Here is a 19,431-nt window from a genome sequence, read left to right as displayed (position 1 = left end):
GAATGAAATATTTTTGACTCCTCTCACTGAACAGAGGTGCAGGGGATAGGCTTAGGGCTTCTGCGAGTGAACTACAACTTGCCAAAGCTCTTCAAGGCGGAGGTACACTGGACTTTCTTCTTGTAGCTGCAAAGGCTGCAATTACTGATTCAGAGAAGGAGGAGAGCATGGCAGTCAAACAGAGCCAGAGCAGCCACAGAGCAGATTTTGAGATGTAAATCTGTACATGTTTGTGTATTGACTTCCTTTCTTAGGCTGCTCAGTGACTGTGGAGAATTATTTTCTCTTTTTTAGGTGTGTGGGGTGGGGGTTGGTTCTGGTTTCTTGAGCTGTTTTTTTTTTCCCTTTGTACTTGCCTGTTTACTGTATCTGCTGTGAAAGTAGAGCTGAACCTTGACAACTGAACACTTATACCTTCGGTCATGTCAATATATATCTACTATGCTGAAACACTGAGTGATTAAATCTCCATTTGCAATTAGAACATGTACTTGACTGTGGGGGAAGAAAGGAGGGAGGGGTGACTTACAGGTGAAGAAAGGTGAAAAATGAGGCAAAGAATTTATCTTTTTTAAGATGGTTTTGTCTTCTAGCGGTAGCCTAAAATCAGGCTGGTTCCTAAACCGAATTGTTTCATGCTGAAAGGAGCCTCTTTGAGGAGAGAACTTCATTTCACGCTGTGCTGTTGAGAGCACCGGCCTGGACTGGAAAGATTTTGACGGGTGAATTTTGAGTGTGTGTTTGTGGTGTTTGCAGTGCTTTGGCATTGACAGATGATCCTTGCAGCCAAAGGTGAGGCTGGCTGACCCTCCCTGAGCAGTTTCCATGACAACCTAGCATTTTTGAATAATCTTGGTTTATAGGAAATCTTTTCTTCCCTCTCCTTTCTGCCTGTGTTAGTTTCTCCATTTTTTTTTTGTAGGTTTTTTTCATCACACCTTAGAGGGCTTTTGCCATTTCCTGTGAGAGCTATGAATATAATACCACCCCGCCCTCCATTTAGAAACACTTTTCCATAGTCTTTCAGTAAAGAGTGATAACTTGGAATAAAATTAGCTGTTTTTCTAGTAACTGATGATACTGGCTGGTTGTTCATGTCTTAATTTCTATTGCTGTTACAAGACAAAACAGTTAAATAACTGAGATGGGGACTTGTGGCAAGCTCATGGCTCCCCCGCCGCCTAGGTGAAAGTTTATAAATCCCTGTGCCTCAAAGAAAAAAGAGGCAGAATAATCAGTTTTCATGGCCAGCTGTTCCTCAGTCAGTAATGTCCGAAGCAGAGAGTCCTGTCTGAGCACCCAGGCACTTCTACCTGAGAGCTTTTACCTACTGTTGTCATATTATTGGTAATTTATTGGCCTCTTCTGCTGGACATACTGGGATTTCTCTTTTTCAGTATAATAGGCACTGCAGTTTTGAGTTTGGCAGTGCTACATTTAAATGACCTGTTTGATAGTTGGTTTTGTAACAAAATATAGGTTCGTCCTACAGATTTGTCATTGGGGTTACATTTTTATTAGTGCTGGAAGATCTCCCTGTCCATGTGCTCAGCTTCTGTCTTTCCCTGCAGTGAATGATATTAATTCCCTGCATTTGCTACTACCAGTATGGATGTGTGGTTTGTGCTGAGAAAACCAGTGGTGATTTCAGCTAATCAAAGAGATGCAAGTTTCCTCATGAAGAAAAAGCACTGCTTCAGACTTTCATTTCAGTCTTGCTTTGGCCGTTCCATTCTCTTCTGGGAAAAGAGTCTTTATTTTGCCTATGGACGCTCACATTCTACTTCCCTTAAGGCCTGGAGGCAGTAATCAGAAATTTGCACTTTCTTTTGCAATTTAGTGCTGGCTAGTGGGTCATTTGCTTTGTTGAGAGTAGCTAGAATCCTGATTTGACTGCGCAGATCAAGATGTTTAATTTAACACCCTAATTCTTTCATTTCTTTGAAAGGGGAAAAAAAAAAAATCAGATACATGGCCTTCTGCTTTTGTAGTTTTAAGGTTGAGGTTTTCTAGATGAAAAAAATTTTGTTTGCATTGTAGAGTCAAGGGCTGTCTAACATTACTGAGTTTATAACTGGGGAAAGACATTGTGGGTAAGAAATATTTTAGTCAAGTATGTGAGATTTCTATTGAGGATGTATTAATAATTTTGATTTCTCAGATACAGAGAATGCATTATACATGTTCTAGGTCTAGCACTTCTGTATTGTGTATTCCTGAGTCTATGTCTGTGTAGCTGTACTGGCCTCAGCAACTGCTGATGGTTTGAAAGTTCAATAACTTACAAATGTCTGAGGCCTGTACATCATAGAGAAGATGTAATGAATTGTAAAGGTTAGCAGGGCATTAGACATTGGACTTTAAAGCTATGCCATTGCATGTATCTGCATGCTCGCTGTTTCCCCTTTTCTCCCCCTTCCCTTGACTTCAGCTAGCACACAGATTTAAATTATTTTGATTTTTTTAATAGCGACTTTGTGAGGAAAGTATTAGTTCCAGGACTAATGTAATGCACCATCCATGAGCTTGTAATCCCAGCTTTCAAAGTGCTTAATAAAAGTAGGCTAAAGCTCTCAAAAAAGAGTCTGGAGTACAGCTTTTATGTCCATATTTAGACATCTTAAGCAAGGGACTTGATTTTAGAAAAATTGCTAACTATCCTCAATACCCCATGACTTGAGTCACTGCTACAGAGAACCTTGAGCTTGGTCCCCAGTTTGAATAGTTTGGGAGGGATTTTTTTTTTTAAATTAATTACGGGTTGCTGAGAGCACTTAGGACTGTGTTGGAGACCAGCCCCAAGGGTAGGCAAAAAGACCTGACTTTGTATACCGGAAAGCCATCTGCTTACTCTGCCTTGCAAGTGTTTTGCAGGCTGTGAGCACACACCCTGCATACCTGGTGGGGGTCTGTGCCCTCAAACCCAGCAGTCGATGGGTTCAAATTCAAAACCAAATTCAAAACCATACAGATTTGAGATGCGCTTGGGTCTTCAGGCATGCTTGCGTTGGGTGCAGCGGAGATCACCAGTAGTTAGACAGAGGACAGCGGCATGGGCAATAAACTCTCCTCCAAGTCTCTGTGTGTTTGTCTAGGCCACTGCATCCCTGTGTGTGCAGTCCAAGGTGTCTAGAGGAAGAACTGCTTCAGGTCAGTGCTCTGGTTGCAGTCTCCATGCACCTTTTGGAAGGGTTGAGCCAGTTGAGTTTTGAGGTGGTTTATATGTTCATGGCTCATTCCAGTCTCTCCCAGTAAGTGCTGATAGATTGAAAAGAAAAAAAAATAAACTATGCTGGCATGCAACCTGCATTATCTTTTCCTGTCTTTTCATTCCTTTTTTTTTTTTTTTTTGCTGATATATGATTCCATCCCCATGGTACTTTCCATCTTGCTCATCATTAGAGGCAGGGAATGTCTTGGAGAGGCAGAGTGAAGAAGTCTGGAGATCCTGGTGTCACAGTTCAACTTAGAACAGAAGTGAACAAAATTGATTGATTGTTATGTCCTGGCAACCTTGTGTACCTTGAGCAGTCCTCTGAGTGGTGGGTCCGTGCGTAGCCAGATAAACTTTGTACAGCTGAGCAAATTGTTTTAGTTTTGAGACCATCTTTTTTCTTTGAGTTCTATCAAGGTGGTAACGGGATCAGTCCATAAATATGCCCAGCTCTTGCATTTGCTATTTTCACTATTGTCAGGGCAGGCGTGAAGGCATTCAGAATAATCTTTCCCTCAACCTACTTTGAGGTGAGATGCTTCTCTGCTGCTCAATTATTTTTATTATTTTTTTCCTGGACAGAATGACTGGTGATCTAACTAAGCAGCTGAGGTGTCGGTTTGCAAATGGGTGGGTAATGGCTCTAAAGTAAGCTTTAAGCTTTTTATTGCTCAATTGGAGGGGTGGGGGTGGTGTTTGATTGGGGGCTGGAATGTTAGCCAAGTCCCCAGATAAAGACCATGAAATTATTAGCTCAGGGATCCAGAGTGCAGCCCGGGTTAGCTGAAAGCCAGTCATTTCCCGATGCTGAATTGTAGTTCAGACACTGGGTTATTTGACTAAGCGGCAGTGTTGCAACCCGAAAGCAGGATACTGAAGCTGTTGAAATGGGTCATCTTTGAGAAGAATTGGAAGGTCAATTGGTCAATTTTAAGGGTGAGTATCAGCAAAGGCATGATTGTACTCAACCGAGTCTTTCTGGGGACCTGACATCAGGTCTTCAAAATGACTGTCAGCTACAGCTAGAGCACACAAATTATTTTTAAATTATGCCTTACACTTTTTCTTTGTATAGTAGAATATATATATATATAGCTTTCTAACTATTTAAAAATCTCAGGTTAGTGCATTTTCTTATTACTACATAGTGTGAAAAAAGTATTACTGTTTGGGTTTTTTAATATGATTTTCATAGTCTTGGTTAAAAGGTAAGTTGAATAAATGACTGTGAAGTTAGTAAAAAAGAAAGTACTAGGGATTTCTTTCTTTCTTGAGCCATAATTAGGGATTAGTTATGCATTAATACTTTGTGTGACCATAATGCAGCTGAATGCTTGGATCTTGATGCTGAATTGATATACTCAGTAGCAACTAATACAGATGTACATATACACTGTCGTGACAAGATCTGTTGCTTCTGTAACTATAAAAAAATCTTACAAACAGGCCTGTTTTCCATTTGCTATGTCACATGCTTTACATTATTTTGAAGGATGCATAGACGTGTAATTACAGGTTCCCCCTTCCTGATGTTAATTAATGCATAAGAGTTATTCACTAGAAGAACAATTGAGTAGCGTGTACATGTGTTTCTGAACACAAGGTGTTTTAGGACACAGGATCCCAAAGCTAATCTGAATCTGTTCTGGACTACCAATCAGGAACACTTGTAATAATATTCTCAACTTCTGTTGTTGAAAAGTGCTGTTTCTTGCAGCGGTGTGGAAGTGCCTTAGGTATCTTTTTTAATGTGTTAAACTTGCTGTAAATGGAGCAGTGGCTGCTTTGGCATCTTTCCAAAGTTTGGCATGCAGTGAGATTTCATCTAGCACCAACAATTACTGACTTTTTAAAAAAGAAATTTGGCATCAGACACCAAAATTCTTTTTTCATCAGCAACCTACTTGCTTTAGTTGTTGCACTTTCAGTCTTCTAGCCCTTATTTTTACCTCTGTAAGATCAAGACGTGGACAGAATGTGCCTTGGTGATGGCTCTTTTTCTCCACGATGTTGATGTATTTATTTTCCTAAACCTTCCCCCACCCCCTCCTTCTGTCCTCACACCTACATCAGTCCCTGCCAAACCCTTTCCCCACACTGTTTGAGGAGAGCCTTTGCAACACACTTTCCCTGCATTTAGGATGCACGCATTTTTCACCTTAGCTCAGGCTTCCCTGAGGCCCAAGCTGCTCTTATCTCCTTGAGACTCCAAACTGATAAGCCAGTTTAATTGGAATGGGGTGTGGTAGCTGTTTATCCTCCATTACATTGAAATCTAGTGACATAGAGTAGAAATGAGAATGAATTAAATAGACAGTAGGTACATCTGTCATTGATCAGATCCCCAGCACATGCACCAATAAACAGCTTGTGTTGCCTCACGTGAAAATCATTTGCACTGCAAGGTGATCTTAGTTATTTATTGTGATTCTGACTTTTGACCCACAAGCCAGCATGGCTTTTGCACGCTTCAGTTCAAAATCACTTTATAAGATTCACTGTTGCTTATCTTCATGTCTTTAATAAGCTTGTTCTCAACAGATATGGGAGAAGCTGAGAGCTCTCCTGCTTCATGTGGTCACTGGGCAGTTATCAGTTCCCAAAACTGATTTCTCTGATAGGAGTTTCTCAAAGGAGACTTACTTGTGACGTTCTGTGTTACTTTTTTTTTTTTTCCTCCTTAGTGGTGAAACACGCAGCTTGTTTGTCAGGATTGTCCCCTATACCAACAATAGCAAACAGTCAGTAAATTATTTATATAATTAATTTTTCATCTAAGAGGCTGCAGGCCATCTGTTGATTTGCATAAAATAGCAGCACAGTCACTGCATATCTATTTCACTTCCTTTGGAGGGAACGATATCGATAGAAAATGTGTCCAACATGACCACTGAATTTTCTCTGTAAACACATCTGACTTGTTCTGCAGAAGAATAACCTCACCTTTGAAGTGCTGGTGTGGAATTCTCTGCTGGTGCCCATCGGTTTGGTTAAGTCCTGTGAAATCAAGGCAGCTGGACTGGCTTGTACCACATGGTACAGAATCGGGTTCATTCTTTACAGGCTCACTGCACAGTGTTTGTAAGATGGTTGTGTTTTTTGCCTTATTCATGCAGGTGCCACTGAACTCCTGCTTCTAGCCCGCCGGACAGATTTGAGGCGAATTTCCTTAGACACCCCAGATTTTACTGACATTGTTTTGCCACTGGAGGACATCCGTCATGCCATCGCCATTGACTTTGATCCCCTGGAAGGATACATCTATTGGACTGATGATGAAGTTAGGGCCATCCGCCGGTCGTTCATCGATGGGTCAGGTAGTCAGTTTGTTGTCACGGCACAGATTGCACATCCTGATGGCATTGCTGTGGACTGGGTTGCCCGAAATCTCTATTGGACTGACACTGGCACAGACCGGATTGAAGTGACAAGGCTTAATGGGACCATGAGAAAAATCTTAATATCAGAAGACCTGGAAGAACCCAGAGCTATTGTGCTGGATCCCATGGTTGGGTGAGGAGCTGTTTGTGAGCATTTTTTTAAATATTAGTCATCTAAAAAAGATACCTCTGTCTACCTGTATGCAGATAATGGGATGCAATGATAAACTTCTGAGCCTTTGATACTGGAATTCTTTGAAAGATAAGGCTCTGAGGCACAGGGACTACTGTGTTTTGACCACCTGGGTAGCCATCTGGGAGAATAAAACAAAGCCATGTCTTTGTTTTATTCTCCTTTTAAAAAATATTTTGCGGGACTGTGTGGATCTGTTCATCTGTTCTAGCTAGCAGCACTGCTTATGTTGTCTTGCTGAGCAGACTGATACAGGAGTTTCGTGCAAAGGGACCAGGTTTTTTTACACATCGATGCTTTCTGAATGGTTTGGGCATCCTTACTTAGGTGAGGAAATATATTTGACTTATAAATGTACCGTTCTGTGTGTGATGTGGTTTCGGGGAGCAGGAGTCCAGAAGAAGCTGTGTGAATATTGGAAGTTTGGATTAAGATTTTAAATCTTAAGATTCTTAAGATTTTGTTTCCTTTGCAGGTACATGTACTGGACTGACTGGGGAGAAATCCCGAAGATCGAGAGGGCAGCGCTAGATGGCTCAGACAGAATTGTGCTGGTGAATACTTCTCTTGGCTGGCCAAATGGCCTGGCACTGGATTATGCCGAAAGCAAAATATACTGGGGAGATGCCAAAACAGACAAAATAGAGGTTTGTAATTGCATCTGCATTTTTAATTCCATGGAGTTACTCTGCTTTTCTAGGTGTTCAAATTCTGGTAGAGCCCAAAAGGGCAGTGGGGTAATTTGTGCTTTAAGGAACAATTCATCTTCTGCGTGTAAAATGGAAATTATATCCATGTAGTAGATCCCTCTTTTTAAGAATGGATGAAACGAATTTCTTAAATAAGGCAATTCTTAAGTCATCAGGGAAAATAGCTTTTTACTGGGAGTAATGTTTGTAGGTTAAAAAAATCGGTCTTTCATTCTTTGTGTTGCTCAGCTTAGATGCTAGTACAACATATTTTAAAGAAATCCCATTTCACATATAATTATTTGTACTCTCATAAATCCTCTATACTTTGCATCTCCCTTGTTTTATTAGGGCTTCAGTAAGGGGATAGATTTTTCCTTTCTTTCTGGTATGTTCTGCTGAAACTTTTAATTGAAGAAAAAAAAAAAAAGGCAAGCTGTTTTTCTTCTATCCCACATTGAAAATCTTGTGTTTATTTTGTTGTATAACATTGATGGAACAAATTTGACATTTATTATCTCTGTCAGTCTTTGAGAAAATAGTTTTGTTTAGTATTTGTTCAGTTTACTATCAAAAGGCAGAAGTTTATCTGGAGGTAGGAGACTTGGCTACTACCTGGTGCATGGTAGCACCATCTGCCTTTGCTAAACCTTGTAGATTTACCTTTCTTTTGATGAATTGTAGCTTTGCTTAGTCATTCCTTACCGTTGCAAATAATTTTCAGCACTTACATTAGGCACAATATCTTTTCTAGCCCTATGAAGTATTTTTTTTCTAACTCCCAATAAGTCAGTGTGAAGTCACAGCGTTGTGCTGGGAGGTCACGTAACTGTTTTGTTCTCCTTCGGAGTCAACTCCAGTCCTGCAAGGTGAGTTGCTTTGAAGCACTCCCTGGGAGAACCCCAGGGAGCACAGTTTTCTGTGTCCTGAAAACAAGATTTATAGTCTGTAATTCAGCTAACATTGTACCAGCTTTGAGAAAAGAGGGCAAAAAGAGCCTTAGCTGTGCCTAGAGATTTATTTATAACAGATTGAGCACTTCAGCCCTGATACTGCCTTGGATTTCAATGTGTTTTGCAAAAGGAAAGTTGGGCATTCTCCACTTTCATGCTTGCCAAAACACTGAGATTTTTTTCATGCATTTCAGTCTTACTCAGACCATGGTTCTCTATTCATTAATAATGATTCTGTTCAGTGCTGGATCAGTTTGTGATAGAAATTTTCATCTAGATGGGGCGTGAGCTCCTTGCTGCAATTCTGTCAAGCTAACTAGAACACATGATATGATGTTTATCCCAACGTTACAGTGTCTGTGGCAGGACAGCAGATATCTGATCTGGCACAAAGTCAGCTAGGACAATTTCCATTTCATTGTTTTTAAACCAGTGTGAGCCAGCAGAATGAGTTTGTTCCAGGTTGTCATGTAACATCTATGCAGGGCATCAGGGAAGATCCCTTATTTTAAGGTTTCAGAATTACTAGTTGGGTTTTTTTTTTCTATGAGGCTCCAAGTGTTAGAGCTATGATTTTACTGCTGTTACTCTTTATAACAAGTTAACGTTTGTTAACTCTTAGCGGTGTGCAGAAGATCTTGAAGAAGTCTCTGGGTAAAGCCTTTAAAGCAACAGAGAAGAAATTCTCCCACAGTTTTTCTTTGTTGGTTTTGTATTTTAGTTTGTTTGAGGATTTGGGTTTTTAAAATTTCATTGCAGAAGGTGTTAATTTAGGGGTATGTGACAGGGATCTATAAAATAAATTATGGATAAGGTGAACAGGACTTGCACCCACACAATTTTTTTGATAGAAGAAATCTGCAGGTGATGGGTGCAGAACAAACAAAAGCAGATGGATCTTCAAACAGCGCGTGGGAAGTTGTGGAAGTGGTTGTGGATGTTAAAAGCTTACATATGCTGTTGGGAAGACTGGGTAAGTCTGTGGAAGGGAATTCCACTGCAGTTTACTAGAAAATAGAATTGCCTTCTGAACCACAAATCACTGAACCGTAAATTGCTGTAGAATGAAAGAGTTGTCTTGAAAAGTTTCAGTATGGATTTGCTTTATGCTGTTCGGTAGGTGTAAGTTTTGATTATTCTCTGAAACAGAATACTGGGATGGGTGGACCCTTGGACTGAACCCATACAGCCTGTCTCTTTTCCTGTGTTGAGGCCATTCTATTCCCTGAAGGTCTGGGGAGTCTTTAGTCTGGTAGCTTGTTGCATTAGCTTTAGGAAAAACTATGTGTTCTTCCTTAGGTGTAATATTGCTGCTTGCTAACTTCACTGCAGAGGGGCAGAAATGGGTTGAAAATCGATGACCTCTAATAGTGATAGATCAGAGTGTGAGTTCAGTGTGGCTTCTGTAATTAATAAAGCATGGAAAAGGCTCTGTAGGATGAAGAGGAGGTGTTTGTCCAAGAGAATGGTTCAGTCTAGATCTCCCCCCACCTCCAGTGTGCTAAGTAATGCAAATGTAGTGGTGAGTTTCTTTACTGATGAATCTTAGCGAATTTTCCCCAGGATCTTGTGTGGACTCTGTAATCTTTTATGAGAGACCGACTTTGTTATGGTAGGCTGCAGAAATCTCGGGCTGCAGTGATGCTATCTAAATCTAGCTAAAATATGACTAACATTTCAAGTCTTTGCTTTTTGTCCCGCTGCCTTTCTCTCCTATGGCAACCATGAATCCTGAGGAGATTTGTTACACTTTCCCTGCCCTTCCCATCCTTTTTTTTATATCAGTTTAGTAGAAGATGCTTTGACCTTCCTTAAATGTTTTAAACTTACATCTGGAGAAGGGACACTGGAGGAGGTGTAACAAAGAGGATGTTTGTGACAGGATCAAAAGATGGAACTTGGATTGGCTGCGAAGACTTCAGAATTATGTGCCTGGTCCCTGCTCTGCCTGTGTGTTTGTATATATTTGTGAGGGGGGGGGGGGGGGTAAAAGCGAGAGACACATGTTTCTATACTTGCCTTTAAGTAGTTTTTCCGTACATGATTTTACATACATTGTAAAATCCACACACGCCCACTCCCCCCAAGTATGTGGAATTCCTCAGAACCATTATTTAATTGCAGTGCTACCAAAATGAATGTTTCTTGCAAGCAATGTCTCTGGTTTGTTTGTGCTACATATGAGCTTTTATTATTTATTTTTTTTACACACTGATTCATGCTACGCTGTTCTGGAGCCCCCAGACGATAATAAAGCATCAGCAGGGGTTAATGGAGACTGGTAGGGGGTACAGCAGGGAGCTTTTGTTCCCATTTTATCTGGCAGCCTGCAGCAGGCAGAAGCAGGCTGTGGCTCAACAGCTTCGTCATTTATCTCGGTCAGGTTTCACTGCTGATAAACTTCTATTGAAATGGATGGCTGCTATTGTGCTTACCAGTAGGGAAGATTTCTCATTGACTTGCTACAGGTTTAAAGCATTTTCCTGCCGTGCTATGAGGTTAAAAATGTATGATCTGCTCTGTTGAATTGGTCTTATGTTTTCCTGCTCAAGTGAATATTTGTCTTCTGAGCACGTACGCTACCTGTTTTAAGGCATAGGTTGGATTTGAAATGGTCAGCAAAGCTTGTATTGATAAAGCAATTATAAATATCTGTGTGCGTGTGTGGCTGTGTGCATTAGGAGGAAATAATGATGATATGGCTGATTTCTCACAATTTTTCAGTCTTTGCTTCATTTTTCTTTATTCATCTTCTTTCCTATTTCTCCATTCTCAGAGCCAGAGATGACACCCACTTACACCTACTAGTGGTGAGTCTAAAGAAAGGACTCTGCCTTCTCTGCAGATCCAACAATTATCTAGTGATTTTTAAGTACAGCTCTAACTTGAAGTGTTTCTTCATTCCCAAATCTATTAGCCGTGCCTGGCATTACTTTGGGTAATCCTCATGATTAATATGGAAAGTCTTACATCCTGCTGTTTTTCAGCATAAGCACACACAAGTCTTCAGAACCCAGCCTTGTCGGACAAGAGAAAGCGGATGCTGCGAAGACATTTTTGAGCACAAAAATCTTGAACAGAGAGGACCTTTTTGTCTTTGACCTAGGAGCTAATAGCTTGGCATCTAGAGAATGCTCTAATTCATATCCTAATCCTGAAATTGCAGGGCTACATTTTCCTCTGATGACAACTCCCTCAATTTTACCGCCACCCTAATAAGGAAATTTTGTTTTCTAAGCATTCACCATTTATTTTCTGACTGGGAAATTTTGTCTCATAGCATTAGTCTTTGTATTGTGAAATGCTGATGACCTGTAAGCCTGATTACTGATCCTACCCCATCCACCCTACTTTGAAGCAGAGGTTTGAAAATCGAGAAGCAGAAACCATTGAATTCCTAACTGTTGAACACGGCTGCTTTTGTGCACTTGCCTTAAGCTTTTGCAGGTATGAGAAGTAAGGTAGTTGAAACAAATTCTTGAAGTTGCTTTGCTGTTTAGTTTTGGCCACAGTTCTTTGTCCATCTGGTTTGGATAGTTGTGGCACTTGGGAACTTCATTCAGCAAATAACAGCAAGTATGTGCTGCAAAGGGTAGGGGCAGATCCCTCTACTCCGTCCCAGCTTCAGAAATTTAAAGCTTTCTTTGTCAGGGAATTTTCAGCTATTTCTTAACGCCTGCTGGGCCTGCAGTAAGAAAAATTACAGATTTTTGAAATTAGTAGTAGAGTAAGGGCTTACTGTTTTTTTTTTTAAAAAAAACCAATTAGTTTTTATGTTGTATAATTTCCATTTGGGAGGTTTCTTTTGAACTTCTGAATGAGCTTAGGGAAGAATTAAATTTTGTGATGCAGACCAAGATAGGAAAACTATATTACAAAGCAAACAAATGACAGCCACAGACCACATATTAGTAAGGTCTCCTGACTGTCAAAGAGCTGGGTACAAGAATTTGAGTGGCCTCTTATCTCTCTACCCCAAATGCTTAGCGAGGACCTTCTGGCATTGTAAGCTTGTTAAAAAGTTAAATTCCTTTTTTGCTTTGGCTTTTGAGCGTGGTGCTACAGAATTGTCACTTAGGCATGTACCTTTTGTAGCTATTCAGAGTGTTTTAATGTACAAGCGAAAAAGATGAAACATCCACGCCGGTTTCATTTCAGGAACATTAAAAAGTCAACTTTTTATTGCTTTTGATAAATTGAGAATATATAAATAAAACTGAAATGTGAAAAGTTTGATTACTGAGACACCCAGTACAAACCACTTGTGCTGACGAGTTCCCAGTGAAGTCCTGAGGGATCTGCTGTCAACAGGCTGTCATGCTTAATGGAACAGGGAGAGGTTCCCAGTACCTCGCCACAGAAAGAAGATACCAAGGGGGAAGGTTTTGGGTAGATAGAGCCAGAACTCTTGTCCAAGGGTAACCTGACACTGATCTGGGTGCCAAGCATGGTATTTTTCTAAGAAGTGAAATTACTGCCCTAAAAATTTTATGATATTACCGAACACTTTGACATTCAGTTTTAAAATGGTTCTTGGGTCGTAGATCTGCATTTCTCCCTGAAATCTGGGGCTGGTTTTCATCTGATGAGATGTAGATACCTTCGGCTCAGTGAACTGCCTTATGTTGCCTTTATAGAAAATGATAGAAGTCATCACCTCTGCAGTGTGCCTTGCTTTACCCTGAAGTAAATGTTTAGAATAGTTTGGATGAGTCCTACCCTAAAAATACTTATTCTTCTGTTACCTCTAAGGAGAGCCTGGAGCGGCCGTGTCAGAGGCAGATGCCCACACTTGAGACACATTCAAGCAGAAAGTCGTGCTGCCTTCTGTCACCTTTTTTGCACGTTATTGTTAATAGTAAAATTTCACCTTTCTCAGACTCGGTTGTTGCTTGCATCTGTGCAGCTTGACCGAGACTTTCCACCTTGGAAATTCAGAGATGTTTCTTACAAAGCTTTGCTAACAGATGAGCAGTCCTGTTTTGCTAATGATAGCTCTGTAAGCCTGATGGCTCCCAGTGGCCCAGCATGGAGCTGATTGAAGTACAACATTTGGATCCCACTAATGTGTCATACGTGCTTCCTAGATTTTTCCCACTGGAGTTAGGAAACTGTATGTTAGTTTACACTGTTGTCTCATCTAGAAAGTAACAAGCCTCTACTGGCAGTCAGTATTGGTTACCTAAGGGAAAACACAAAAATCCCACAGACTAAAACAACTAGAGCCATCATCTGACCTCACTGAGTCTGACATACTTAAAATAATATTTGAAGGCAAGCTGCAGAGTGATTTGAAGAGATACTGAGCTATCTTCTGCATTTCTGATCCAGCTGACTGCTGTTTCTCAGTCTATTATCCCTTACTCTCCAATATTCTGGCTTTTTTTTTTTTCTTCTCCCAAATTTAGTTGCGTTAATGTACAAAACAGATTGTACTGATCTTGGACCTGGGCTTTTCCAGAAACATTCACGGAGCTTGTGATCCTTCTCAATAATTATTCAGCTGTCTTCACACAGGTTCTTTATTTTGCTCTGAGATTATTTTTTTTTTTTAGTCTTAACCTAAATTTTTTTTCTGATGCTATTCATGATGTTGCAACTTTGCTGTGGTCTGTGAGAGAAGGATTATAAGAAAGCTAATACCTTTTATTAGGCAGGTAAATATATATGGTGGAAAAACAAGCTTTTGGACATGCAGAGACCCTTGGAATTGGTTTAGTGAAGGGAACAGTTGAATCAACTTAATAGCTTACTGCCACCTAAAGTAGAAAGTATCCCAGATCCCCCCCCCCCCGCCGCAGCTTTGCACTGGCTGAGTCACTCATTGGACCACTTGGATGTGCCAAAAGAACAGCAAACTTCTCACATTTTTTCCTCTCTCCAAAAAACTCAATTATACTTGCTTACAAAGGAGTCTGGAAAGCACCAAGTTAGATAGAGAACATATTAAAAATAGTAAGTTCCTGGGGCAAGGTACTGAAAGAAAGTACCTTGGGAAGGAAGAGTTGAGAACAGAGGGGTTTGTCTATGTGCAAGAGCATTAGAAGTTGTGTTGCTGATTATAATCTTGTAAAATTGTTCCCCAAACCACTGTGAGAGTTCTGGCTGGTCTTGGCTAGTCTCCTTTGCTTCCTGGGAAATGTGTGTACGGTTGCTCATAGGACTTAGTTGACAAATAGTAAGTTGCAAAATCACAGTAATTTGCTTCCTTTGTACCCCTGTAACCTATGCCCACATACCAGAACACCCTCGGACTGTTGCCACTCCACCCTATGTATTAATAATGTACCAACATTAATTTCCATAGCCAAGCATCTTTATTCACCTGTTTTACCTCTGAATCTTCTGAAAGGATCCTCTATTTTTTTCCCTGTGAAAACCTCTCTTTTCATCCTATTCATCATTTCGGCTCAATTTTTTGTCTTAGCCTGTTTCTTAGAAATGCAGGGGTGTTTTTTTGTATTGCACAAGATTGCCTAGGAGATGTCATATTTGATTGTCACAATGGTTATAAACTCCTTTCCCTGCCTGCTTGTCACTTCACCTGACTTGAGCTGTTCCATTGAAAACCCACCCGATTGTTTCTAAAATTAAATTCCATCGCTGAGAAAACAGTTCTGCTGTTGGCATTGATTGATCAGTGAGCTAGAAAAGTTGTCCTATTGTGAAAGAAATGAGCTTATAACAGTGTCTGTAGCATGATAGAAAGGACTATTTATGAAGTTAATCTCTATTCTGTTTTTACGTATTTATCTTCACTGCACTCCTATTAGGAATATTATCCATGCTCAGGAAAAATACATTTTGAATTCTTTGGAAAAATGATTAGAGCTCAAAAGGAAATTGAGGGTGCTGGGGAACTGTTAAATTCGAAATTGGTAATGGCTATTATAAAACAATTAGCGGTAAGAAATTGTGGAGTTGGCTGGAGGCATTTGATTTCTGAAGCAAATATCAAGGGTTCCAGGTATCCCTTCTGCTGATTTCTCGGGATTTCACTGCAGTGAAGAGATGGCTTCCCATTTCATATCTAAAGCATTCCTTAATGTTTTGGAATTAAGGGAAAATGTTGTTAACAATAAATTAATGACACAGGATAATTTCCTCCAGCTGAGTTTAAAGTTTCAATTGCTTAGTCAAAGAGAGTATAGTTGATCGGGAATTTATTTTTTTTTAGAGGGAACAACTAATAAAATTGGAAATTTAGACAAGATGTCCCTTTTTTAATCTCTTACAGCTGCTGTTTTATAGTAGATACATGTGTTAATTTTATTATATTACTGCAGCCATAAAAGTAAAATCATTCTGGTCTGTGTTGCTTAAAGAGGCAAGCTGAAAATACATAGTCTGAAAAAATGTTAATGTAATGTTGAGAAGACATTCTAGTTATCTTTTAGAGTTATTTTACAAGAGATGGTGCCCCTGTTTGTTTTTTTTCTTTAACCAAATTAGTGTTGTTTTTCATTTTTCTGATATAGTAAGATTCATGTACGTTGAGGTGGAAGATGAACAGTCATAGCCTTGATTAATAGTGTCATGAACTGAGTCAATATGTGTTGCATCAGACAAACAGCACATTGAAAACTTATAAATTATCATTGGATAACGAGAGCTGAAGTAACTAATTGTAGACCTTGAATATTCCTAAACTATTTCAGGTATAATGCAGGCCTTGTTCGACATCTTTTCCTATGGTATGTTGAAATATCTGGGATATATATATATATATATATAAAATTCAGTATTTCACAGCTGTCTTACAGTAATACTTCTCTGCAATTGTCTTATGCAGATCAGTGTTAATGATCAAATTCATGAGAAATTCACCTTTTCACTTCATCGTTTTTTAGTTGTACGCATTCCTAGAATGCGTTAGCGTGTCCTGCGTTGAAATTATGAAGGTGGTAGTGCTTTCTGGTATGGTTTTTTGCTCTTTCAAGCCATTGCAAGAAACCCAACTTGTCATTAGAATTACTCAAGAGTTTTAAGGACTGCTCTGGAAGAGTTTACCTTTTTTTGTGTGTGTGTGTGACGTCCTTTGTATAGGTCTGTGACAAATGGCTGGCTTTTTCTCATGCTGTAAAATAAATAACTATATATCTGGGAGTGTATTTCAGCATGTACCAAGGTAGTGTTCTGCGTTTGTGGGACACGCGACCTGCAAAGCATTGCCACCGAATCAGAACATTCTCAGGTTCCTTACCCTTTCAGAAGGAAGGTAAGTGCTGCAATTGCATCCTTCCTGCGAGTCAGTGGGGAGAGATGGTTTCCAGCTGTGGTCCCTGATAGAAGTTTTGTAGAGCTGGCACACTGATGGCAGTAGTACTTGAGCAGGGCAACTGAGGGACCTCTTGGCCTCTCTGAGGATCAGTAAGCTGGTACTGGTAAAGAACTAGGTGAAGTTTAACAAAGACAAGTGCAAGGCACATGGGTTGACATAACACCAGAGCCCAGTGTAGGCTGGGATCTATGGGGCTGGGGAGCAGCCTGGCTGAAAGGGACCTGCGGGTCCTGGTGGACAATGAGCTGAACATGGGTGTAGTGTGCTGCTGCACAGCAAAGGCAAATCGGTTCCTGGGCTGCATCCGCAAGAGGATTGCTAGCAGAGATAGAGATGTGATCATCCTGCTCTACTCGGTGCTTGTCAGTTCACGTGTAGAGCATTGTGTCCAGGTCTGGTCCCCACAATTCAAAAAAGATGCAGACAGACCAGAGAGGGGCCAAAGGAAGGTCACAAAGATGATCGAAGGGGTGGAGAACCTGCTCTCGGAGGAAAGACTGAAGGATTTAGGTCTTTTTCCACTGGAGAAGGTTCGAGGGGACCTCATCACAGTTTTCTAATACTTAAAGGGTAACTACAATGAGGATGGAGGCTCTCCCTTCACAAGGAGCCACAGGGAGAGGACAGGGGCAACTGGTACAATTTGCACTGGAGGAGGTTTCATGTCAGTATAAGAAAGAAATATTTTACAGTGAGAGCAATTGTTTACTGGAATAACCTTCCAAGGGATGTGGTAGAGGCCCCATCACTGGAAGTTTTCAAGATGTGACTGGACAGGATGGTAGATAATCTCATCTAGGCTCCCTTTTCCACAAAAGGTTGGGCCAGATGATCTTTTGAGGTCCCAGCCTGGGCTGGTCTATGATTCTGTGGTTCTACATTGAAAATTAAACTGTGCATATGAGTTAAGATGAAAGGTAATGGTTTGCACACTGTCATCCTGCTTATGGCACTAGGTTAATTATGAGTAAATCATATCAGCTTTGTCTGACAGCGTCATGGTTTAAACCCAGTTGGCAGCCAAACGCCACGCGACCGCTCGCCCACCCTCCCCTGCCCCAGGGGATGGAGTACAGAATTGGAGGAGTAGAGGGAGACCCATAGGTTGACATAAAAACAGTTTAATAATTGAAATAAAATAAACCAGTAACAATAATAGAAAATACAAATGGGTAATGCACAATGTGATTGCTCACCACCTGCTGACTGATAGCCAGCCTGTTCCTGGCCAGCGATCCTGAAAACCAAGAGCCTGAAACCACCATCCCAGAAGTGAGAAAGAACCCGCTCCTTCCCAGCTGACCCTCCATGATGTTACACAATCTGGAATATTCCATTGGCCGCTTTGGGTCTGGTGCTTTGGCTGTGCTCCCTCCCAGCTTCTCGTGCACCTGTGCACGAGCAGGACATGGGGAGTTGGAGAGTCCTTGATCTCGTAGCAGCAACTGTAAACATCAGTGTATTATCAGCATTCTCCTCATACCAAATCCCATACTGAATCCAAAACACAGCACTATTCTAGCTACTAAGAAGAAAAAATAACTCTATCCCAGCCCAAACCAGGACAGTCTCCCAGATTTACCCTGGAAAGTGTGTTCTTTCCAGAGCCTGAGCGCTCTTTTCTGGGAGTCGTCGGCACTGAGGTTGTCTGGCACCTTGTAAAACTGGGTGATATTGGTCAAAGAATGGCCTGCTCATCTCCTCAGAGCTATGGATACAAGTCTAGTCTCTACTGCCGCTGGCCTTGGTCTGCTAAACCTGAGCCGACTGCTAGTCTGCATGGCTTTGCTAGGCTTCCAGCATGAGCTCTAACCAGGGCTGAATGTTGTTATCACAAATGGGATAGGTACAATGGTTGAGCTCTAGACTTAAACCAATCAAGTGACAAATATCAACTACCATACATTCAAATCCCAGATTATCAAAAAGGTAAATTCACTGTATTACCCTATTTATCTCCGTTATTGCTGGTATCCAAAGAGTGAATTAAATCCAGGGTATGCGACAGCAAGAAAGACCCTAAGAATATATCACTGTGCAATCCAGTCTGTAACTTTAAAAATAAAAGTAATCCTTCCAAGTTGGTTTTTAATTGTCCCTGCTGACCATTAAGCACAGCATCTTAAAATGCAACCACATTTTCAGCATTAATTTGTTTATTTTGAATAAGCTGTATTTTCATGAGGCCGTAGGTTTTCATTCATTATTGTTCTAGGCTAAGCAAAGCCCTTATCCTACAAGCGGGTATTTTTTTCTGAGGCCATTTCATTTTTGTACTTAGTTCCATTTTTTTTTTCATGGAACTACTCGCTCTTTCAGTAAAGGTGGTGGTTGTGGTTGTACCACATCTGTTTCCTGTTGTAGTCTATATTCTCACTGTGGTTTGCAGTATTCAGAATGGCCTCAGAATGTGAAACCCACACCACATTGTGGTTAAAGCAGCGTAAACCGCTGGAGACACTGCCTCATGGCAGCGGGAGGTGGGTTTCTCATACGGGGGGTTCTGTGGGGATAGGCTTCATTGTGGTGAGCTGATCCATCTGGGGCTGGAGAAGGGGAATAAACACGTAAAGCAGCATTGGCTGGGACTCAGTTGTCTCCTGAATTTCAGTATGCGATAAGAGGATGCTGAAATCCTTTGTAATCGGTCTATTAGTGATTGTTTCTTTTTCCTTGTGCTTATTATATATATCACCCCAATATCCCTTGCCATTTTCCTTC

At 40.7% G+C, this 19,431-nt stretch overlaps 1 protein-coding gene across 1 annotated transcript in view; it reads left to right on the top strand.

Moving 5' to 3' along the window:
- Positions 1-19,431, top strand: part of LRP6 (LDL receptor related protein 6) — a 127,088-nt gene that overhangs the window by 70,057 nt on the left and 37,600 nt on the right. Inside the window, exons 6-7 of the mRNA XM_074901800.1 lie at positions 6,331-6,727; positions 7,263-7,434. Of these exons, the coding sequence (XP_074757901.1) occupies positions 6,331-6,727; positions 7,263-7,434 (569 nt within the window). The remainder of the gene's footprint in view (positions 1-6,330; positions 6,728-7,262; positions 7,435-19,431) is intronic.

Source organism: Athene noctua, chromosome 3 (assembly GCF_965140245.1).
Source record: "Athene noctua chromosome 3, bAthNoc1.hap1.1, whole genome shotgun sequence".
NCBI classification, from domain to species: Eukaryota; Metazoa; Chordata; class Aves; order Strigiformes; family Strigidae; genus Athene; species Athene noctua.
Note: the sequence above shows the minus strand (reverse complement) of the source record. Positions and strands in the feature narration are given on the sequence as shown.